The sequence below is a fragment of the Cetorhinus maximus genome, chromosome 12 (assembly GCF_964194155.1).
Source record: "Cetorhinus maximus chromosome 12, sCetMax3.hap1.1, whole genome shotgun sequence".
Classification (NCBI taxonomy): domain Eukaryota; kingdom Metazoa; phylum Chordata; class Chondrichthyes; order Lamniformes; family Cetorhinidae; genus Cetorhinus; species Cetorhinus maximus.
This window is the reverse complement of record NC_135890.1, coordinates 117,518,332-117,539,951: the sequence shown is the minus strand read 5'-3', so window position 1 is coordinate 117,539,951 and position 21,620 is coordinate 117,518,332. Positions and strand designations below refer to the sequence as shown.

The 21,620-nt window shown below is 41.8% G+C and overlaps 1 protein-coding gene across 13 annotated transcripts in view; it reads left to right on the top strand.

Annotated features, from left to right (window-relative positions):
- arvcfb (ARVCF delta catenin family member b) overlaps positions 1 to 21,620 on the top strand; it is a 360,264-nt gene that overhangs the window by 179,038 nt on the left and 159,606 nt on the right. Inside the window, exon 1 of one of the 13 annotated variants that reach the window (XM_078554496.1) lies at positions 10,176 to 10,255. The exons of 8 other annotated variants lie outside the window; for them this stretch is intronic. Coding sequence is in view for 1 of the 5 variants with exons in the window: in XM_078554488.1 (XP_078410614.1) it covers positions 12,792 to 12,797 (6 nt within the window). In the remaining 4 variants the exon portion in view is untranslated. Of the gene's footprint in view, positions 1 to 10,175; positions 10,256 to 11,244; positions 11,693 to 12,521; positions 12,670 to 12,775; positions 12,798 to 13,436; positions 13,595 to 21,620 lie in introns of those variants that run through there. 4 more of the 13 variants (XM_078554498.1, XM_078554495.1, XM_078554488.1 and 1 more) reach the window with 4 other exon arrangements.

The window sequence follows — 21,620 nt, the reverse complement described above, 5'->3', positions numbered from 1 at the left end:
ATATAATTTTAAAAATAAGAGGTCTTCCTTTGAAGACAGATTAGGAGAAATAAAAGCAGAAAATGCTGGTAAAACTCAGGTCTGTCAGCGTCTGTGGAGAGAGAAACCGTGTTAACGTTTCGAGTCCATATGACTCTTCAGAGCTAAAGAAAGAGGAGGAGAAACCTGTTCCCTTAAGGGAGGTTGGTGTGTTGAATCCTCTTCCCTGGAAACTAGTGGAGGCTGGGTCCTTGAACTTACCCAAGGTAAAGTTAGACACATTTTTGTTAGGGGAGTCCAGGGTTATGGGGAGGAAACAACTAGCAGATCAGCCATGAACTTATTGAATGGTGGAACAGGCTCAAAGGGCCAAATGGCCTGTTCCTATGTTCCCTAATTGCCCTTGAACTGAACATTTCAGAGGACATTTAAGAGTCAGCCACGTTGCTGCGAGTCTAAAGACTCATCTGGTTCACTAATGTCCTTTATGATAATCAGTGATAGTTCATGGTCAACATCACTGAGACCAGCTTTATATTCCAGACTTTTTAATGCAATTTAAATTGCACCAGCTGCTGTGGTGGGATTTGAACCCATGCCTCCAGAGCATTGGCCTGGACCTCTGGATTATCAGTTCAGTGAACTTTACCACTATGCCAACATCTCCCTGACCATCTCCCTTTGATCTAATACAATCATTAACTTCTCTTGTTAACCATGGCTGGATCACCTTTCCTGCTGGGTCTTTGTGCCTCAAAGGAATGTAAATTTGTTTTAACCATATATTAATTCTTTAAATGCTAGCCATTGCCTGTCTACCGTCATATACTTTATTGTAAATTCCCAACCTACCATAGCCAATTTACCTCTCATACCTTTGTAGTTTCCTTTGTTTAGATTTAAGACCGTAGATTTGGATTGAACTAAATCACTTTCAGACCTAATGTAAAATTCCTTCATATTATGGTCACTCTTCCCTCGAGGCTCATTTAAAATGAGATTATTAGTTAGCCCTTTTTCATTGCATAAGCCCTTTCCTATTGCACATGAATCATTGACTGTTGCTTCAAAGTGCGAGTGTGTGGATGTTGAAGGCAGTGAATGCTTGTTTTGGCTGCTTGCAGCCTCGCTGCTGGTTGGAGTCATACTTAGCACAAAGGAAGATGGTGACGGATGTTGGAGGTCAATAATCTCAGTCCCAGGACATCACTGCAGGAGTTCTTCAGGGTAGTAGTCTTAGGCCCAACCATCTTTGGCTGCTTCATCAGTGACCTTACTTCCATAAAGTCAGAAGTGGGGATGTTTGTTGATCGTTGCACACTGTTCACCATTTGCAACTCCTTGGATACTGAAGCAGCCCATGTCCAAATGCAGCAAGACCTGGACAATACCCAGGCTTGGGCTGACAAGTGGCAAGTAACATGCATTCCACATAAGTGCCAGGCAAAGACTACCTCCAACAAGAGAGAAGCTAACCATCTCCTGTTGGCTATAGCATCACTGAATCCCTCACTATGAACATCCTGGGGGTTACCATTGGCCAGAAACCGAAGTGGACCAGCCATACAAATACTGTGGCTACAAGAGCAAGTCACGGGCTAGGAATAACGTGACAAGTAACTCCCCTCCCAACTTCCCAAAACCTGTCCACCATCTGCAAGGCAGAAGTCAAGAGCGTGATGGAATGCTCACCTGCATGAGTGCAGCTCCAACAGCACTGAAAGTGCAAAGCCATCCAGGGCAAAGCAGCCCACTTGAATGGAACCCCATCCATAAACAGTCAACCCCTCCACTTCCACACACAGTGGCAGCAATGTGTACCAGGAACTCACTGAGGCTCCTTAGGCAGCACCTCCCAAACCCACGACCGCTACTATGTATAAGGACAAGGGCAGCAGACACATGGGAACACCACCACCTGGAGGTTCCCCTCACCATCCTGACTTGGAAATATATCACCGTTGCTTCACTGTCGCTAGGTCAAAATCCTGGAATTCCCTCCCTAACAGGACTGCAGCAGTTCAAGAAGGCAGCTCACCACCACCTTCAAGAGCAACAAAGGATGGGCAATAAACGCTGACCTAGCCAGCGATGCCCACATCCCAGGAAGCTGTGAACCCAGCTTCTGAATGTAAATTTTTGATTTACCTGGTGGGGTGTGGGGGACGGGAGTGTCATAAGTCTGCCGAATTCTAATGTTTTCTGCATAAGATACATTTCCCTGCAGCGATCGCTGTTCAACAACCCGGTACCTTGGTTGGCTGTTGTTATTCCGCTTTTTTTTGGAAAATATACTTTATTCATAAAATATCTGGAAGAGCATGACAAAATCGCCATCACAAAAAGTACAATCAGATTCAGCTTTTACACATGGATCACGAGGTGCTTCAATACAAACAATGAATTTTACAGTTGTTTCAATATGGTCATTACAGACAGTCAGGCAATGGTATTGGAGTTATCAACATGCATCATGTTGCACTCTGAGGTGCTTCAATACAATTATAATTCAATTAGTATTCAATGCGTACATTCATTGTGAGCCGTACAGCCCGAGGGGTCTATACAATTCCCAGCCCCTCAGTGCACTATGGCAGAAAGGTCTTAGACAGCGGCCTTTCCCCATTGTGCCTTTGTGGCGGCTGCCCCAAGCTTTAGTGCGTCCCTCAGCACGTAGCCCTGGACCTTGGAATGTGCCAGTCTGCAACACTCGGTCGGGGACAACTCCTTGCACTGGAAGACCAACAAGTTTCGGGCAGACCTAATAGTGTCTTTCACCGAGTTGATCCTCCAGCTGCAGTTGATGTTTGTCTCGGTGTGTGTCCCTGGGAACAGCCCGAAGAGCACAGAGTCCTGTGTCACAGAACTGCTCGGGATGAACCTCGACAGAAACCACTGCATCCCTCTCCAGACCTTCTTTGCAAAGGCACAATCCACAAGGAGGTGAACAACGGTCTCGTCCCCGAGGGCAACATGCAGAGAGGATGAGACTCCTGGCGTGTTGGAAGGATTTGACGGGGAGGGCCTTTCTCACCACCAGCCAAGCTACATCTTGGTGCTTGTTGGAAAGTTCTGACGATGAGGCATTCCGCCAAATGACTTTGACAGTCTGCTTGGGGAACCATCCGACAGAATCCACCATCTCCTTTTCCTGCAGGGCCTCTAAGACATTACGTGCCAACCACTGCCTGATGGATTGTGGTCAAAGGTGTTTCTCTGCATAAATTTTTCCACGAGGGACAGGTGGCACTGCACAGTCCAACTACTTGGAGCATTCCGCGGCAGCGTGGCCAAACCCATCCTTCACAACACCGGGGACAGGTAGAACCTCAGCACGTAGTGACACTTGGTGTTTGCGTCGGAGGGTCTACGCACAGCTTGATGCAGCCACACACAAAGCTGGCCATCAGGATGAGGTCAACGTTGGGCACAATTTTTCCCCCTTTATCTAGAGGCTTATACATCGCGTCCCTGCGGACACGATCCATTTTCAACCTCCAGATAAAGCGAAAGATGGCCCGGGTGATCGCCATCGTGCAGGAGTCCGGAATGGGCCAGACCTGTGACGTGTACAGCAACAGCGAGAGTGCCTCACACCTGATGACCAGGTTCTTTCCCGCAATGGAGAGGGAGCGTTGCTCCCACTTGCCCAGTTTCCTTTGCACCATAGACACTAGCGCCTTTCAGTTTTTAACGCATGCCCCGGCCCCTCCAAACCATATCCCCAGCACCTTCAGGCCATCAGCCCTGACGGTGAAGGGGACAAAGGATCGGTCAGCCCAGTTCCCAAAGAACATGGCCTCGCTCCTCCCACGATTTACCTTGGCTCCCGAGGCCATTTCGAACTGGTCGCAGGTGTGGATCAGTCTGCGCACCGACAGCAGATCCAAGCAGAAGACGGCGACATCGTCCATTGTAGAGGGAGGCTTTGACCTGAGTGCCTCCACTGCCTGGGATCGTCACTCCTCTTATGCCCGGATCCTTCCTGATGGACTCAGCAAAAGGTTCTATGCAACACACAAACACGACAGGGGGGAGAGGGCAGCCCTGCCAGACTCCAGATTTAATAGGAAAGCTATCTGATTCCCACCCATTGATTGACACTCCGCTACTGACAGTGTAGAGCAGTTGGATACAGTGGTGGATTCCCTCCCCAAACCCCATTTTGGAGATCACATTCACCTTGTAGGTGTGCGATATTCTGTCAAAGGCCTTCTGATCCAGGTTGAGGAGGCAGGTGTCCACACCCCTGTCCTGCACGTAGGCAATCGTATCCCTGAGTAGTGCAAGCCTGTCAGAGATCTTCCTGCCAGGCACAGCGCAGGTCTGGTCAGGGTGGATCACCAATTCCAGAGTGGACTTGACCCGATTGGCGTTGACTTTGGATAGAATCTTACAGTCCACATTCAACAGCTGTGGTTTCTCTTTCTTGCCCACCCTGGTTGTGATGAGCTAACTAACTTGGGTCTGCACCGCTCAGTACTGCTCTAAATGGCTTTGTAAATCTAGCATTTCAGTGATTTTAATTTTATCCTGGGAGGCCAACATTTCTATTTCTTTAACTTGTCCTTGCAGTTGGTGCCAGAATACAGACCATGCTGGTTCTTGGCTTCATTTGAACATAAATGTTGCAGCATAATTTCTTTAGCACTTCACAATTTCTTGTCCTCTTCTGCATTAAATGCGATTGGTTTGAGTTCAGTTTTAGCAAATCAGTGATAATAGAATGCAATCTAACTGTATGGACTTGTGAATATTATTTATGAAGTCTGTGCACAGAATGTATTTTTGATTTGAGCTTTCTGAAAATAATCAGGTCTCAAAATGACCTAAAACAGCACTTTCAGAAGCCAAACCTATGTTTTGTGAGCACCTGTTTTCATATTGGAATTTTGGCTTGAGTCTAGCACTCACTGTTGTTAAATTGAGCCACCTGTGTATATGAACAACTGTTGTACATGGAGAAGAATTGCATTGGTTTGTGCTTTGTATAACTATCATCAAGCAATCATGCATGGGAATCTTTGTAACTGGAGGCGGTGATGCATAACCGATGAGCATGAGGTTTTAAGTTTAGCTGCTCTCCTGTCAGTCACTTAGAATTTGAATTAGTTGCAACTTATAACGTCTTTGCAAACATTTGGCTGCTTGCAGCTTTATACTGTTTGATAAAAATGAGCTAGTATAATTTAACTTTGCAAATAAAAGGGTTTCTCAGTTTTGACCTGCTCTGAAGTTTAAAGCAAAAGAATTGAATCACAAAGGGATTGCTTGCATGAAGTATGATAATTGAAATTTACTGTTGGCAGTTTTGTAGGTAAATTTCATTGTGCGTTGTTTCAAAACCCATGTTTATTTAGGAAATCTTAATGGAAGGAAGTAGCAAAGGCTTGAACTTCTGCATTGACACAACACTTAGAAATACAATTAATTTTAAGTGGTGCAGTTTTTCTGTGAGCAAAAGTGGCAGCCATTTTATGCATAACCAAATGCCACAAAAACCCAAGATGAATGGCCAGTTAATGTGTTTGGTGCTGATTTGAGAGAGAAATGTCATTCCTTTTTAATAGTGCCATTGGATTTTTAACACCCGCCCATCATCAGTCAGGACCTTGGTATGACGCATTGCTCTGAAGACATGGCACGCTCTGAAGTACCGTGCTGGAATGTCAGTGTATGTTATCTGCTTATGAAATGTCAGCCAGATACACAGATTTTACTGACACAAAGTAGATGATTTGGTTTTCTAATAAAATTGTACTACTTCAAACTCTGCAACTTTTGTATCTGAAACGTCACTTTTTAACATTTGCTTTTGCCTGAATTGTTAATGTGAAGTCAGCATTGCATCACTTTGCCCAGAAGAGACAGTCCACACTTCTACTGCCCCCCGCACATCCCAACCCCAGGAGCTACCAACCTCCACACTGATTTCTTTTATAGGTGTGAATAGTAATTTAACTGTCAATTATGATCATAGGAAGTGAAAAATCAGACTCTTTGCGCACACCCAAAGTTGTAATGGGGTTAAATGCAATTTCTCTGTCCTTCTCACCACTCTCAGCCATCCTCCCCAAATATGATTTATACCTATTTAAATTTGAGTTTCAATTTCTCTACCTTTTGTGAAGGAGAGTTTGATTTAGTTAATTGAAGTGCTGTGGGATATCTCCAACAAGAGACAATCTAACCATTACCCTTTGGCATTCAATGGCATTGCCATCACTGAGTCTCTCAGTATCAACATCCTGGGGGTTACCATTGGCCAGAAACTGAACTGGACTAGCCATATAAATACTGTGGCTACAAGAACAGGTCAGAGGCTAGGAATCCTGCGCCGAGTAACTCACCTCCTGACTCCCCAAAGCCTGTCCACCATCTACAAGGCACAAGCTAGGAGTGTGATGGAATACTCTCCACTTGCGTGGACGAGTGCAACTCCAGGCTACTCACGATCCTGACTTGGAAATATATCGCTGTTCCTTGACTGTCACTGGGTCAAAATCCTGGAACTGCCTCTCTCAGCACTGTGGGTGTACCTACACCACATGGACTGCAGCAGTTCAAGAAGGCAGCTCAACACCACCTTCTCAAGGGCAGTTAGGGATGGGTAATAAGTGCTGGCCTAGCCAACGATGCCCGCATCCCGTAAATGAATAAACAAAAAAAAAACTAGAGCTGCATTTATTAGTTATAGTGGCCTGGTTCTCAACGTGCAGCTGGTGCCATCCCTAAAATGAATCTGTCTAATTTGGTGGCTGGGCTGATGAAATTTTTTTCAGGCTAGCACCCCCCCCCACCACCACCAAACCCCTCCTCATATTAAAACTGACAGCTTTATCGCCCAGTTGAGACAGCTTCCTGAGGACTATCGGCTGAGAGACACTAGCATGTCACTAAAATCACAGTTTATAAATTACATAGAACCACTCTGATTCTACTTCAAGATTTAGAATCCTTTGGATTATAGTGGCGGAGGTTACTTCAGATCATAACACAAGATAGGAGTAGGCCATTCAGTCCTTTAAGCTTGCTCTGCCAATCATTATAAGTATGGCTCAAAAGCACAGGAGTAGGCTATTTCATACTTCCGCGCATGTTCCGCCATTCTACAGACTTTGCCCCTTATCCCTTAACAGGAATCTATCAATCTCCGATTTAAATTGAATAAAATTGGGTGAGCATCAACTGCTATTTGTGGAAGAGTTCCTACCTTCTACCAGTCTTTTTGTGTGGAAGTGTCTCTAATTTCACTCCTGAAACATCTGCCTTTAATTTTTCAACCATGCTGCCTGGTCTGAGATTCCCCAACCAGCAGAAATAATTTGTCTCAATATACCCTAATAACTTGAAAACGCCGATCAAGTAACCTCTTAACCTTAAGTTCCAGGGAATACAGCCCTACTTTGTGTAATGTGTCCTTGTAATGTAACCGTTGGAGTCCAGGTATCATTTTGGTAAATCTCTGTTGCATTCCTTCCAAGACCAGTATATCCTCCTTAAGGTGTGGCAACCAAAGCTGTCCTCAGTACTCCACGTGTGGTCCAATCAGAGCTGAAGCATGACTTCGACTCACTTGTATCCTAGTCTTCCTAGACTGGCCAGCATTCCATTCTTCCTGCCTTGCCATCCACCCTACTTTCTCTCCTTCTAAATGTGTTGACTGAGGCAAGAATTTGGTTTCATATTTGCAGGCAGCCCTCTACTAAGTGACTTTTCTTTGTGATTGCCCCCTGTGTGTTCGAAGTGGTAATTGCAAACATGTGTAAAGAACATATTTTTTTTTTTGTAATGTTGTAAAGAACATATCTTTTCATTTTTCATGGACTGTAGCTTTAAAATTGGACTGTGGGTTTAAAAACTACCATGGCTGCAGCTGAAAGACATGTTCACTGGAGCAGGATGAGGAATATATACAATGTTGCTATCCTGGAACAGAGGGTGTCATAAAGGAACAGGATCATGTCGGAAAGGAACTCTGGACTAGGGGGAACTGCCTGACGACAACATTTTAATTGGCTCCTGACCAGGTGACCAGGGTTTTGTATGGCATCAGTGTAGGCAGGATAGCTCCTAGCCTGCAAAGAGGGAAGACCTGAAACCTCTCCTGTGTTTGTTAGATTCCAGCAATTCTGCCATAATAGAGGGATCTGGGTGTCCTCATGCATTGAATCGCTGAAAGCTAGTATGCAGGTACAGCAGGTAATAAGGAGGGCAAATGGAATTTTGGCATTTATTGCTAAAGAAATAGAGTATAAAAATAGGGAAGTGTTGTTGCAAGTATACAAGACATTGGTGAGACCGCACCTGGAGTACCGTGCACAATTTTGGTCCCCTTACTTGAGGAAGGATGTAATTGCATTGGAGGCGGCTCAGAGGAGGTTCACTAGATTGATTCCAGAGGTCCGGGGCTTGTCTTATGAGGAGAGATTGAGCGGTTATGGCCTATACTCGCTAGAGTTTAGAAGGACGAGAAGAGATCAAATTGAGGTATATAAGATGCTAAAGGGGACAGACAAAGTAGACGTGGAGTGGATATTTGCCCTTGTGGGGCATTCTAGAACAAGAGGCCATGGTTTTAGGCTAAGGGGTGGTAGATTTAAATCAGATGAGGAATTACTTTTCTCAAAGGGGCGTGAATCTGTGGAATTCACTACCTCAAAGCGCAGTGGATGCCAGGACGCTGAATAAATTTAAGGAGGAGATAGACAGATTTTTAGTTAGTAACGGGTTGAAAGGTTATGGGGAGAGGGCGAGAAATTGAAGTTGAGGCCAAAATGATCGGCCATGATCGTATTGAATGGCGGGGCAGGCGCGAGGGCTGAATTGCCTACTCTTGCTCCGAGTTCTTAGGTAATAGCTAGCTGGCTATCCCTCGCATCTCTGTAACCTGCTTTCTCTGAGAACCCCTGTCAAGAGGAAAAGGGGAAAAATCACCAGTAGAGACATTGAAAAGCAAGTTTTCAACCAGTGAACCACAGACTGAAAGTGCTGGGAGACCACCTCATCAATTCAATAACAAACTGCAAGGAACCTGGAAGACATCAATCAAAATCAACCCATCGAATCCTGCACTCCGCATTAGTGCTATTGAACTGTTTTATCTCACCCTTAAAATCCATGTTTTGTGTGTTTGTGTATAGGGGTTTAACAAGGGTAGAGTTTTAAGTTATTGAGATAGAAGTTAGCAGTTCATATTTCTTTTTTGCCACTAGTTAAAGACAATTAGTTTAATAAACAGTTATCTACTTGTTAAGTTTACAAACCTGGTGCTCGTATTCTGTTAACCTAAATTAAACAGGTAGAATGGGGCAATTTGGTGGTCCGATCAAACTTTTCACATTTGTCACGGCTCTGGGAACAGTGGGGCTTGACATTACAGCGCACTCACCCGCACTAACAATGAGTTGTGACACATGGAAGAATTTCCTTTCCCCACCCAGTATTCACAGAGGGGCACTGAAGCAGACATTACTGGAAAATGCCGAGGTTTTGCACACATTTCAACCCATGTAGATCTATAGAAAGGCGTTTTGCTGCGTGGAAAATAAACTGCCCCTTTCACTGCTACCTACTCCCCACCCAGCATCAGTTTAGCTAAGTGTAGACAAAGTTCTCAGTGCAAGTTCTTTTTCAAGGAACGGATAAAGTCGCATTATGAGGAACTAGCAACTAAAATGAGTAGACTGTAGTGGAGACCAGATTGTTTGTATATCTGTCAAAAATGGGTTAACTAGAAATGTGAAAGTTGTGAATGAGAATAACTTGGCATTATAAAGACTTGGTACCAGTTATCACAACTTTGAAAAGCTGTTTTAATAAATTAACTTGGTGTCTGCCCTACAGTTACTGATGTGAATATGGTCAGGATAGTGCTGTTTTACAGAAACATCCAGAAACATTCCTGAGTTTTTAAACAAACACTGAATGAATCTGAATCTGATCTTGTGTCTGTAAATAATTGACATAGCACTAGATGTGAGGAGACCACAACGCTACCATAAATGGTAACTGCCAAATGTTAGAACTGTGTGTTATTGCCAGTAATAGATTCATGAAGTTGACAGGTCTGCTGTATTCCCCCTGATGAAATAGTGGACATAAGGCGTGATCTGGCTGAGTTTCTGAAGTAGTTCTTTGTTTAAAATTTTTCATCTCGTGTGTAGATAAGAAAAATTTCTCAGGGCCACTTGAGACATTTATATGTTTGAGAAGGGGAGAGAAAGGATCTTAAAAACTGAGTCTGCTGCAAGTTGCGGTGTGGAGGATATCATTGGTAATGAATGTTAGAATAAACACTACTTAACGTAAAATCGGTTGGATTGTTGAATGTTCACTTGTGGCACAACTTTGGACAAGGTCAATTTTTAATGTTTAGAAACTAGGCCACTGTTGCAGGAGTGAAAAGGTTGACTGTGTAGATCTAGGAGCATGATTTAGATGTCATTAAGCCTTTTTTATATAAAAAGCTGCCTGCAAACTAACTAAAGGAAGGTAGTGTTTTGAAATATTGGCAATGAATTACTACTTCTGTTGGTTTCTTGCTCCTATTGGCCACATCTTGTCCAAAAGAGAACTGAGGTGCCTTGCTACAGTAGATAGGTGGAAGGACATGCAGAGCAATATGCTTGGAAAGAGAAAAGTTCAGAGAAATGTTATCCAGAGTATTGCTGATAAAACGGAGAAAAACGAAACAAGTTGCAAGGGTGAGGGAAGTCAGAAAAGGCCAGAGGTGAAGTTAGGCACTTGCTCTTTGTGTAGAGTTTTTTTGCTAACTGCCTGAGGGTGTGCGAGAAATACTAGAGAAACTTTTCCAGAAGTATTAAAATATTGGATAGACTTGGATTTTAGAATTTTAAGACTTGTTGAGGAGAGAGATTATTTGGCTTTGAAGAGGAACAGCTTTAGCAAATGGAGGGGCAGTGGGAGTTTAATTTGAGGTTGAAAAATATGTTGGAACATTTTGATGAAGGAATAGAAGTGATGATCAGACATGCTGGAGACAAATTGTTTTGTGCTTAAAAATCTAAAAAAGATATTCAGCGCCCCTTTAATTGAGATGTGATATACTTCACCAGTGTTGAAGTGCAGAGTTCCACAGGTGTCTAACACGCAATCACCTGTAAACCGCAGCCTCAAACCAGGCATTGTGTACAGTGAGGTAGTTGTTCAGTTTCTAACATGGATGTCAGGAGGCGATTAATTTTTTTAAAAGCTGTGCTGATATTTATTCTGTTAAGATGCTGCATGATTCATTTTTTTTCTTCATGAGCACAATAACCTATATTGATTTAATCTTGGCTGCAAATGCTAAACAGTATATAGGGAAGGAATCGTTGATTCGTTCAAAGCATCACATTTGGAATAAACTTGTGAAATGAACTTTCCGGGAAGTGCAGTTTTGAGATAAAATTGATACTGCAGCTTGCTATCTTGAGGAGCTGCACATTAGTTTTAGCAGGCCAGTAGTGCTAGAGGTAGGTGTGCTAACATACTTTCCCAAGTTGTTCGGACTCTCGCACCAGAATATTCTGGAATTTGGGGAGGAAGATTGGAAATGGAGAGTCAAACCTTGGCACTCACTGAGGCACACACCATTTATTTGATCGAGTCTTGGTGTGTTGGGAGGCTCTACACCCGAGGAACATGATGACCGAGTCTGACATTGGCCGTGTGCAATGTTCACGTGTAAATTTGCAGCAAAGACTATGTAGTAAGTAGGAGCATTCTAATTTTCCTGTAACCTTCATGGAAATGAATTGTCTTGTCTATAGTGATGCCTCTGCGTGAAAGCAGCTATAAGCACCTGAAACAGCTCAGATGTAACTTAATGATGTCATTGTGTAGCTATAGGCCAAGTCGATGTACAGTGCAGCTTTCTCATTTAAAATGAAACTTGTTTTGCACTAATATGCCTAGTTTACTTATTCAATGTACAAATAGAAAACTAAATTCTTGCTTGATCTGGGTCTTTGTATTTCAGACAGAGTTGGTGAATATGTGGGTGAATGTAGAATTGCGTTTCAGTGGATTTGAAGTTTTTACCTTTTATGTTCCTCAAATTACGAACACATACAGGTGTATAAACCTTGCTGCATGCCGAAGTACTGACCTTGAGTTACAAGTAATCTTCTGATATGAAGGTTGCTTCCTGGGAACATGACACTCTGTTGAGGATGTGTATTACGTGTGTACTTTATCAAGATTTATCAAATCGCTGAGTATATGACATTGTTAGAATTTTTGACAAGCTTTTGGTGTTGCATTTGGCTTTGTATTGTGTTTTGTAATGAATTTAACTGGTCGGAAAACTGCTGAAACCGTGGTCTTATTTGAGGAGTGAGAGACACTCTCTCGGTTTTAGGTAATGAAGCTGTGGGCTTAATTCTGTGAACCAAACTTTAAAGACTCCTTTAAGCACTGTCCTTGGTTTCTGTTGATTAGGGTGTGGTCAGATTTAGCTGTGTTGAGTTTCCAGCTGCAACTGTCCATCTCTGCAAACTGCTTTTCTTCTATTCTGCACATGCTCAGTAGTATGGGATGGGCATTGAGAAAAATTTAGTTGGACTTTGTGAAGCTGATTGCTGCCTTGTAGAGCCAAGGTAATGAGTAGTTTCAAGAGTGTGCAATACAAGAGCCAGCAGTTCATTCAAACGGGACATTTAACAGACTGTGAACTGAGGCACGGAGGTGAGCATGGCTATGGACACTCTCAGCTTTAAGTTTAATGTGAAGTGTGTGGAATAAACTCAAAATAACTATATTTTGTGTGTCATGGCTAAGACAAGACTTTGACAGGCTGACTGCTAATAATGAAGGTGAGAGGTTACACTCCGAGACTGAAATGGAGCTAATGTGGAAAAGCATGCAAATGCTTAAGTCTTGTATTGAGTTTTTTTTTGGAGATAGGGAAGGTAGCAGCGGAAATGAGAGAACTTTAAACAAATTTTATAACAGAAAATAACTGAACAGCTGCTTCTGCTGTCAGTGCTGTACTGGGATCTAAAGCTCTTACTCTGACTTCACTTTTAAGATTGAATGTAGTATTTCTGTTCAGAAAATAGTGTGCTGGAAGTAGATTTGATTTGCAAGTTTGTAATCTGTTTATTCCACAGTTCTGCATTTTTGAATTTACTATTGACAAGCTATTAAGCATTGGTGGTGTGAAGTTATTTACTCCTGATTGTCATGATTTAGTAGAAATAACAACCTTTTGATATATTGGGAATGAATCGGATATATATCGGAGGAGGCTCACATTGGGTTTGTCTAAACATTGTGTTACCTTGCTGTTTCTGCAGGAAGAGAAAATGCAGTTGACGTATTGAGTTTGTAATCTAATACTACCCAGTGCAGGGGCTGAAATTGAGCAGCTGGAAGTATTAAACCATAGAGTTGACATCTCCAAAAATTACACTACATGCCAACTCCACAGAAGTTTAAAGTCGAAATTGATTCTGGGGCACTAAAGTTAGCTGCTGATGCTTTTCAGAAGACTCTTAAGTTCAACGTTGGGTGAATATTACAAAGAATGTATATCCAAGTTAGCGGATTGGTGGTGGGGTGGGGAGCTGAGCAAGAAAGATTAAATTGTAAATGCAAGTATTAAGTTACAGTAAATATGAACAGTCATTTCTGGAGCATGCAAAAGGATTTAACAGCTACTGATGAAGTGTTTATTTACTGCACTTGTGTTTTAGCATCGAGCTTTGAATCAACAGCAGTGCTAATTTGATTTGGGAATGCAGTTCTACCAGATTTCTCATTTTATTCTCAGTCTTGGATTTTGGTTGCAATGTGAAATTAATGTGCATGTGTTGAAAACAGATGCATTTCCAGCATTTTAAATTAATTGGTTTAACACAATAAAACACTTAATGCCATCTCTATCAATCCTGGAATTTTGTTTGTAAACTTTCATTATTGGATGAAATTAGTCAATGCAGTTTAATTTTTGTAAGAGAAGAATTATTTGGGCAAAAAGGATTCTGATACTTCTCAATCAAAGTATTTGCATTCCAACAGAACTGTAATAAAAACAACGTTCTAGAAAAACTCAGCAGGTTTGGCAGCATTTGTGGAGAGAGAAAGAGTTGATGTTTTGAGTCCAACCCTTTGAAACCAACAGAACTGTAGTTTTGATCAAAAGCTATGCGATGGAACTCCATTATCTATGCTGCCTTCACATTACCGTCTAGAATTTTTGTGGCACAGAGCCTTCCAGGACCTCACAGCATAACACCTCATGCTAACCCTAATTTTTGTTGACTGAAATAAGTTGCCCTCACAGCCCAAAAAAAAAATGAATTCCATTAGTTTGCATCAGCCTTGACTTTATTCTGATGCTTTTGGGTATCGGTAAATGCGCAACATCAAAATGTTGACTCTTGATTCTTTCTGTTTCCCTTCGCATTCTGAGCCCCCTCCCCCGACATTGGTGGATAGTGGAGGATTCACTGCAACTTCGTGCTGATTTCATTTGGGAGAATTTTATTTAATGGTCCCAATGATATTGAATGGTGGTCATTGCATCGGTCTGTCCATCTATTCAAGGATATAATTTTGATATTTTTACTTAAAATTTGGACATCTTGCCCCTCTTTGATTTTAGGAACTGGTGTTGCAAAAATTGCTGATAATGACATTAAAAAGTGTTACTATTAAGTTATCAATGTATCATTAAGTTTCAATGTTTGAAGAATCAATGAACATTGCAGATAGTAACTCAGTTTTTTTTAAAGATTAGTGGTGCTAATTAAGTTTGTCCAATTTCTAAAGTAGTTAACATTGCTTGAACTATATTCTGTAACTTTTTGCTGTCGGAGTGAATATTTAATTTGCAAAAGATTTCGCAAATTGGTAACTTAATATTCACGAAATCCTCCTCAGCATATTTTAAAAAGTACTTGTCACATTATTTGTTTTCTAAACTTGGTGTATTCCCAGCATTTCATTAGATTTTAAGCTAGTGATGTGAGCAGAACTGAACAAAGGTTGGTAGACAGGTGAATAGAGACCTAGCTTGCTCTAGGCCGAAACACTGTCATAAGGAGATGCAATGTGAAATGGATATCTCAGGCTAATGGCTTAAGTGTTTTAGCTGTGGGTGGTTCAGTTCAGAAATTGATGTCACCTGCCCAATTATTGCTGATTTCTACAAACTTGATTCAAATAGATTTTATACTAAGCTACAATTTTGCTTGAGTAGCCAGTGAGCTAAATGGTAATATGTGCAATAACTCTCGAGGCTGTTGGATGTACTTTGTTTACAAGAAAATATATTCTCACTTTCTGGCTGAATATTGTGTTACAAGTTGGTGAATAATTTGTAGAGCAATCCACTGAAAGCAAGCATCATGTAATTGCTGTAAATTGGGATTTGAACTGATTCTGTCTGACAGTGTACAATGAATGATCGGTATTAAAAAGTAACGTGAAGAGAGTTTTCGTAGCACTTCTGCAGAGGTCAACAGATTGGGTAATTTCCTTTGTGTAACTTATGGTGGGACTTTAGTGCTCTGTCACTTGAACAGCAGAGTGGGTATGTCCTTGGCTGCTTTCTTTTAACACAGTTTTTATTATGCCATAGTGATTAAATGACTGATTTTCTAATTGACTGCATCACTCTATAGTTTATGAAGTGCTACCGAATAGTGCTACCGCAGCAAATAGTTTTATCGACCAAGATAAATTTTAGACCCATGTAAAATTCTAAAGGTACAACTACCCATTTTAGGAGTTGAATTCTTGGATACCTAAGTGGTTTTGAGGTTTTTTTAATGTCCCCAGGTTTCTTCAGAAATAAACATTCTGTGAGCAACTATGCCATTAAGGAAATTAACTTAACATTTGCAGATTATTTTGTATTTATCTCATAGTTGTAATTCTGACTAAACATTTGAGGTGAGATTGTTTGTAACTAACTGGAAATGACATACGACTATTTGGATGGAGTAGAGTTAATGGAGTCATATTAATTAAAAAGGAACTGGGGAGTATTACTGATTTTACTGCAGTGCTTGAAGCAAGTAACTGTTTTGAGAAGGCTTTAAACATTAAAGAAGTGACTTTAAAAATTGCTAATAACTTTGAGTGTTACAAATTACAATATACTTTTGAAGCTGCACCCGAATTCGTCTTTTATTTTCTGGTGCTCTTTGGAGAAAAATGGTCAAGTAGCAAAGGAATGTTTTTGTTGCCATGTTAGAAATGTGGTTGCTTTAATAGAATCAGAATTAATTAATAGCTCGGAATCATATTCAAAAATAGCAGTTTTTGTTGCCATCCACATAGCCCGTCATCAAGCAGTAAAATCTCAGGAGTGGTATCTCAAATCTTTTCAGTAAAGATTTTCCCTTGCTGTGTTCACTTAAAGTCATGGTAGGATGGCTGTGAACTTACTGAAGCTCCAGCTTCCTTCAAATTGGAGTGGTAGAAAAATGCCTTCATCCTGCGGCACCATACACAGCAGTGCTGTATAGAGTGAAATTCACACATGACAGAAAATGGGCTGTTACTCAATCAACGTCTGTAGAGTGAACAGATAGGATATATCCTTTGTCAGCCTTCGGAAAACTGGAATGCTCATCAACCCAAATGATTCTTCCATGTCTCCAGCCTCCTACTATAAAGCAACGTTAGAGGAGCTTTGTGATAATAGTTCTGTTGACTACCTTCTCTGCCAGAATCATGTCTGGCACAGATAAAGTCCCATGAAGGAACAATGTGGGAAAACCAGTGAAAAGTAATATTTGTTTCTTGATTCTAAATGACAATATTAATTGTAGCATAAAGCTAGGACACGATTACAAAACTAACAAGCTTCAAACAAAGCTAAAGCTTTGGAGGTATTTGATTATTGTGCGTTTGTGGAATAGACTTTGAGGTGTAGTAGTTGCTTGGTAGTACAGAACTTGAATATTGTTGAAAAGAGACGAGCTGCCAAAGCTTTAGGCCTTGCACTCATCGGGGGGGGGGACACAAGAATACCAAATTTCAAAGGGAGCAACAATTTATACTGCATGAGAAAAGGGTGCTTATTGGTGGTTGGCAAGTCGACTCTGGTCGAGCCATTGCTAGAGACAATTTATCAGGGAGCTATTCTCCCCCTGGGCCTTTGCTTAATTTTTTAAAAAATTGCAGTACCTGCACATGTCCGTTTTGCCAACAGAGGACAGGCCTCTGCGTACAAATATATGTAGCTTCTAACCTCACTTAGGCTTGCTAGAGACTACATATATTCATATGCAGGGATCTGTCCATGACAAGTGAAAGGAACATGTCCAGGCATTGCCACCACCATTAAACAAAAGCATACAGTAATTCCTTGGTGCATTCTCGAGGGAACCCCCTGACCAATTAGAGTTGATGTGCCAACCAATCAGTACCCTTTTCACATGCAGTGTACATTGTTGCCCTCTTGGAAATTTGGCATTCTTGCATCAGTCCTGATGAGTGCAAGATGATGAGTATGGACAGCATGTCTCTTTTATCAGCAATGATAAAATAAGTAATAATTTGTGTTGCATTGTTAGTGAGTGGTTTTTTTTTCATATGGGGCAGGAAAATATGAAGTAAGCAGTGATGCAGCCAAGCTATAATAATATCAAGAGCGACTTTAATAAAGGCTGTCACCAGTGGCTTTGTGCCTTTTAAATGCCAGTTAAATTCTTAATAAATTATTTATGTAGATGCCATTTGGATGTTATGCCTTCAATATACTCAAATTTGTATCTGTAGTCACATAATTTCAATGCTTGAATAGAATAGCCGAGTTGTAAGCTGACCAAGCAATAAAACCTAAGTGAATCAACATTAGAAGAGTTCTTTTAGCACTTGTATAACAACCGGACATGACACGGAGCACTATGCAATACTTAAACATCATAATCTTGATTGAAAAGGCCAGTGTTTACTTGTATTGGTTGAGCTCTATTCCTTAACCCACTCCCACAGGTTCATTGTGCACATTGCGTTATGATCTCAGTAGAGACCAGTAACTTTTTTTTTAAGTAGATGAAATTAAAAATCCTACTTAGTGGTGAGTGGTTAAAGCCACAAGATTCGACAATTTAAAACACAAGAATACTTACTTAAGAATCAACAAAGAAACATGATTAACATGAGTTAACAGGCAAATTGTGGTTGAATATAAACTATAAATTGGACATCAAATGACACATTTTCGCTGATTGTGCAATGTTGACCATTCATGAATCCTCACACTGAAGCAGCCCATGTCTAAATACAGCAAGACCTGGACAATACCCAGGCTTGGCTGGCAAATGGCAAGTAACATTTGTGCCATGCAAGCGCCAGGCAATGACCATCTACAGCAAGAGAGAACCTAACCATTGCCCCCTGACATTCAATGGCATTACCATCACTGAATCCCCCACTATCAACATCCTGGGGGTTACCATTGACCAGAAACTGAACTGGACTAGCCATATAAATACTGTGGCTACAAGAGCAGGCTGGGAATCCTGTGGCGAGTAGCATACCACCTGACTCAGCAAAGCCTGACTCAGCAAAGCCTGACTGCCATCTACAAGGCACAGGTTGGGAATGTGATGGAATATTCTCCACTTGCCTGGATGAGTGCAGCTTCAACAACACCCGAAGCTTGACACCATCCAGGACAAAGCAGCCTGCTTGATTGGCACCCCATCCACAAGCATTCACTCCCTCCTCCACGGACGCACAGTGGCAGCAGTATATACCATTTATAAGATGCACTGCAGGAACTTGCCAAGGCTCCTTAAACAGCATCTTCCAAACCTTTGACCGCTGCATTCGAGAAGGACAAGGACAGCAGACACATGGGAACATCACCACCTGGAAGTTCCCCTCCAAGACACTCGCCACCCTGACTTGGAAACATATCGCTGTTCCTTCACTTTCGCTGAGTCAAAATCCTGGAACTGCCTGTAAAATTGTCTCACTAATTAGTTTGCTACCTGTGGAGGTGATGCGCTGTCATCACTGGCAGGTAGTTATCATTACAGGATGACAGATTTGCATAGACAGTTGCTGTACCATTATAAATGTGGACATCGGAATTTAGAATGGCAATATAAAAACAAGCACTTTAAAATGGAGACTGAATTCTGGCTGCATGCCCTCCTAATTTTCCTCCAACATTAACCCTGTTTCAGCTGAAGTTGACACAATTATGACTCCCTGTATACAGCACTTGTGGTCAAGACCTTGTGTTTGATACTTGACCATCACCTTTACTCATTACAAATTCCATCGCCCATATTTTTGTTGGTCTATTGAAATTCATTTTATTGTGCAGTCAGGCCATTGCATGGTATAATCTGGCTGCTGAGTACACACAACTCTTGCAAAATGTTTTCTGAAAATATTTTTCCCCCTAACGAAAATGTATAATCCAAATTGGGGGTTTCAAAAATTAAAGTGAAAAAAAATCACACTCTTCTCTCTCAATTTGTCCATCAAATTATGAGAGGTATTTTAATGGCTATATTAAAATGTTCACATTTGAGGGCCTCAGCTTCTCCCAAAAGCCTGGGATTGGAGTTAATATTTCCCAAACCTGTGACTCTTGAACTGAATTTGGGTCATAGAGTTAAAGCATGTCCATATGTATCGTGTATCTGGTTTCCCGGGTGCCCTTTCAGCCAGCTGTATTGAAAATATTTCAGGTTCTTTATTGCATTGGAAAATAATTTTGAAAAGCAAGAGGGCAAACTTCAAACTGAGATGTTTGGGGGGAAAAAAGGTTGCCTCAATGCTGCTTTAGTTTTTACTGAACTGAGAATCAAAGGGGGCCATTTGGCCGATGGTGTCCATGACTACATTCTCAAAAAGCAACTCGGCCAGCCCACAACCCCACCCTTTCCCTGTAGTTTTTTTTCCTCTCTTCGAATGCTTATTCAATTCCCTTTTAAAAGCCATGAAGGAATCTGCTTCCAGCACATTCTTGGGCAGGGCATTGTAGATCCTAATCGTCCACTGCGTAAAATGGTTTTTCCATATGTCACCTTTGGCTCTTATGCCATTCACCTTAAATCAGTGTCATATGGCTCTTGACCCTTCTGCCAATAGAAACAGTTTCTCCCTATCTACTCTGCCTGGACTCCACATGATTTTGAACACCTCTGTCAAATCTCCTCTCAACCTTTTTAAGGAGAACAACACAAACTTCTCCAATCTATCCATGTGATTGAAGTCCCTCACCCTGCAACTTTTCTGTACACTCTATAAAGCCTTCCACATCCTTTCTAAAGTTTGGTATCTAGAACTGGACATAACATTCCAGTTGAGACTGAACCACCAGTATTTTATAAAGGTTGCTCATAACTTTCTTCTGTGTTCTGTAAAGCCCAGTATCCCATAAGGCTTTATAAACATTTTCTCAACCTGTCCTGTCATCTTCAATGATTTTTCACGTGTCCCTGTTTCTGCATTCCCTTTGGAGAAAATATTGAGGTGACATAGATAGGGGAAGTTGAGCGACTGAGAGAGGATGTTCCAAATAGCTTTGAGGGGGGTGTGATTGGAGGGAATGATTCCTTCAGAATGCTGAAAAGGAAGGGGACGATGCATTTGGTGGTGGCATCATGCAAAAACTGATTGCTGCATTTCTGTGCATGGCAACAGTGATTATACTTGAAACCTGTCTGAATTGGCTTTAAATTGCTTTGCAACACCCTATGGTGAAATATAAATGGAAGGTAATTTTTTTACTGGAACCATGTCTTGTATATTTGTAAGCTTATATGTTATCTTATCCTTCGCAAATCATCTCTTAAAGCCTGTATTTAAGGGCATTGGGCACAGAGCCATATGAAAAAGTGGTGGCTCAATACAGTTGTTATACCTAAGAAGTTCTGATGAAGGGTCATTACAACTTGACACACTGAGCAGAATTTAATACCCTCCCCCAAAGCGTGTCTGGTGGTGGGGGGGATGGGGGGTTGTGGTGGGGGTGGTGGGGGACTTGTAATGGAGCGAGATGGTGCCAGTTGGGGACTCCACTGTCTACCAGCCTCTGCCCCAATTCAGCCTGGGGCAGGAGGGGCTCATGGACGGTCTTTCCTCCCTGCTGCCAACTGAGGCCCTAAAGTGGGCATTTAAAGGCCTCATCCTGCCGCTGCTGGTATTCAGTCAGCATCATGCAGGGCACTCACCATGCATGGTGCCCCAATGGCAAAACCCGGGTTGGGGCGACTCCCTTACTGTCAGGCATTTCAGCTGCTGAAAACCAGTCATGCACCCCCCCACCATCCCCTTTCCGACTGCCAGCTCTCTAGCTGGCCAGCGAGACCCCCGTTGCTGCCATTTAAATTCCACTTGTTAACTTGGTTTCTCTCCACAGATATTGTCTGACTTGAGTATTTTCTGTTTCTATTTAAGAAAATCTAAGCCCTGATGTCCATCTCTTAGCTAACTTTACTCCCTAACTACAAGGCGCAGTGTATGTTGATACAACCCAGAAAACTCTTGACACCTTATTAATCAGTAGTGAAGTTGCTTATAGATATGTCAAGTATTCCAGATATTACCTTGTTGGCAGGCCAATGACTTTAGTCAGCTACTGGCCTGTGCAGCAATCTAGCACTTATACACAAGCCAGTGCAAAGTTCAGAAGCTAACAAAAATTGTAGTAAACA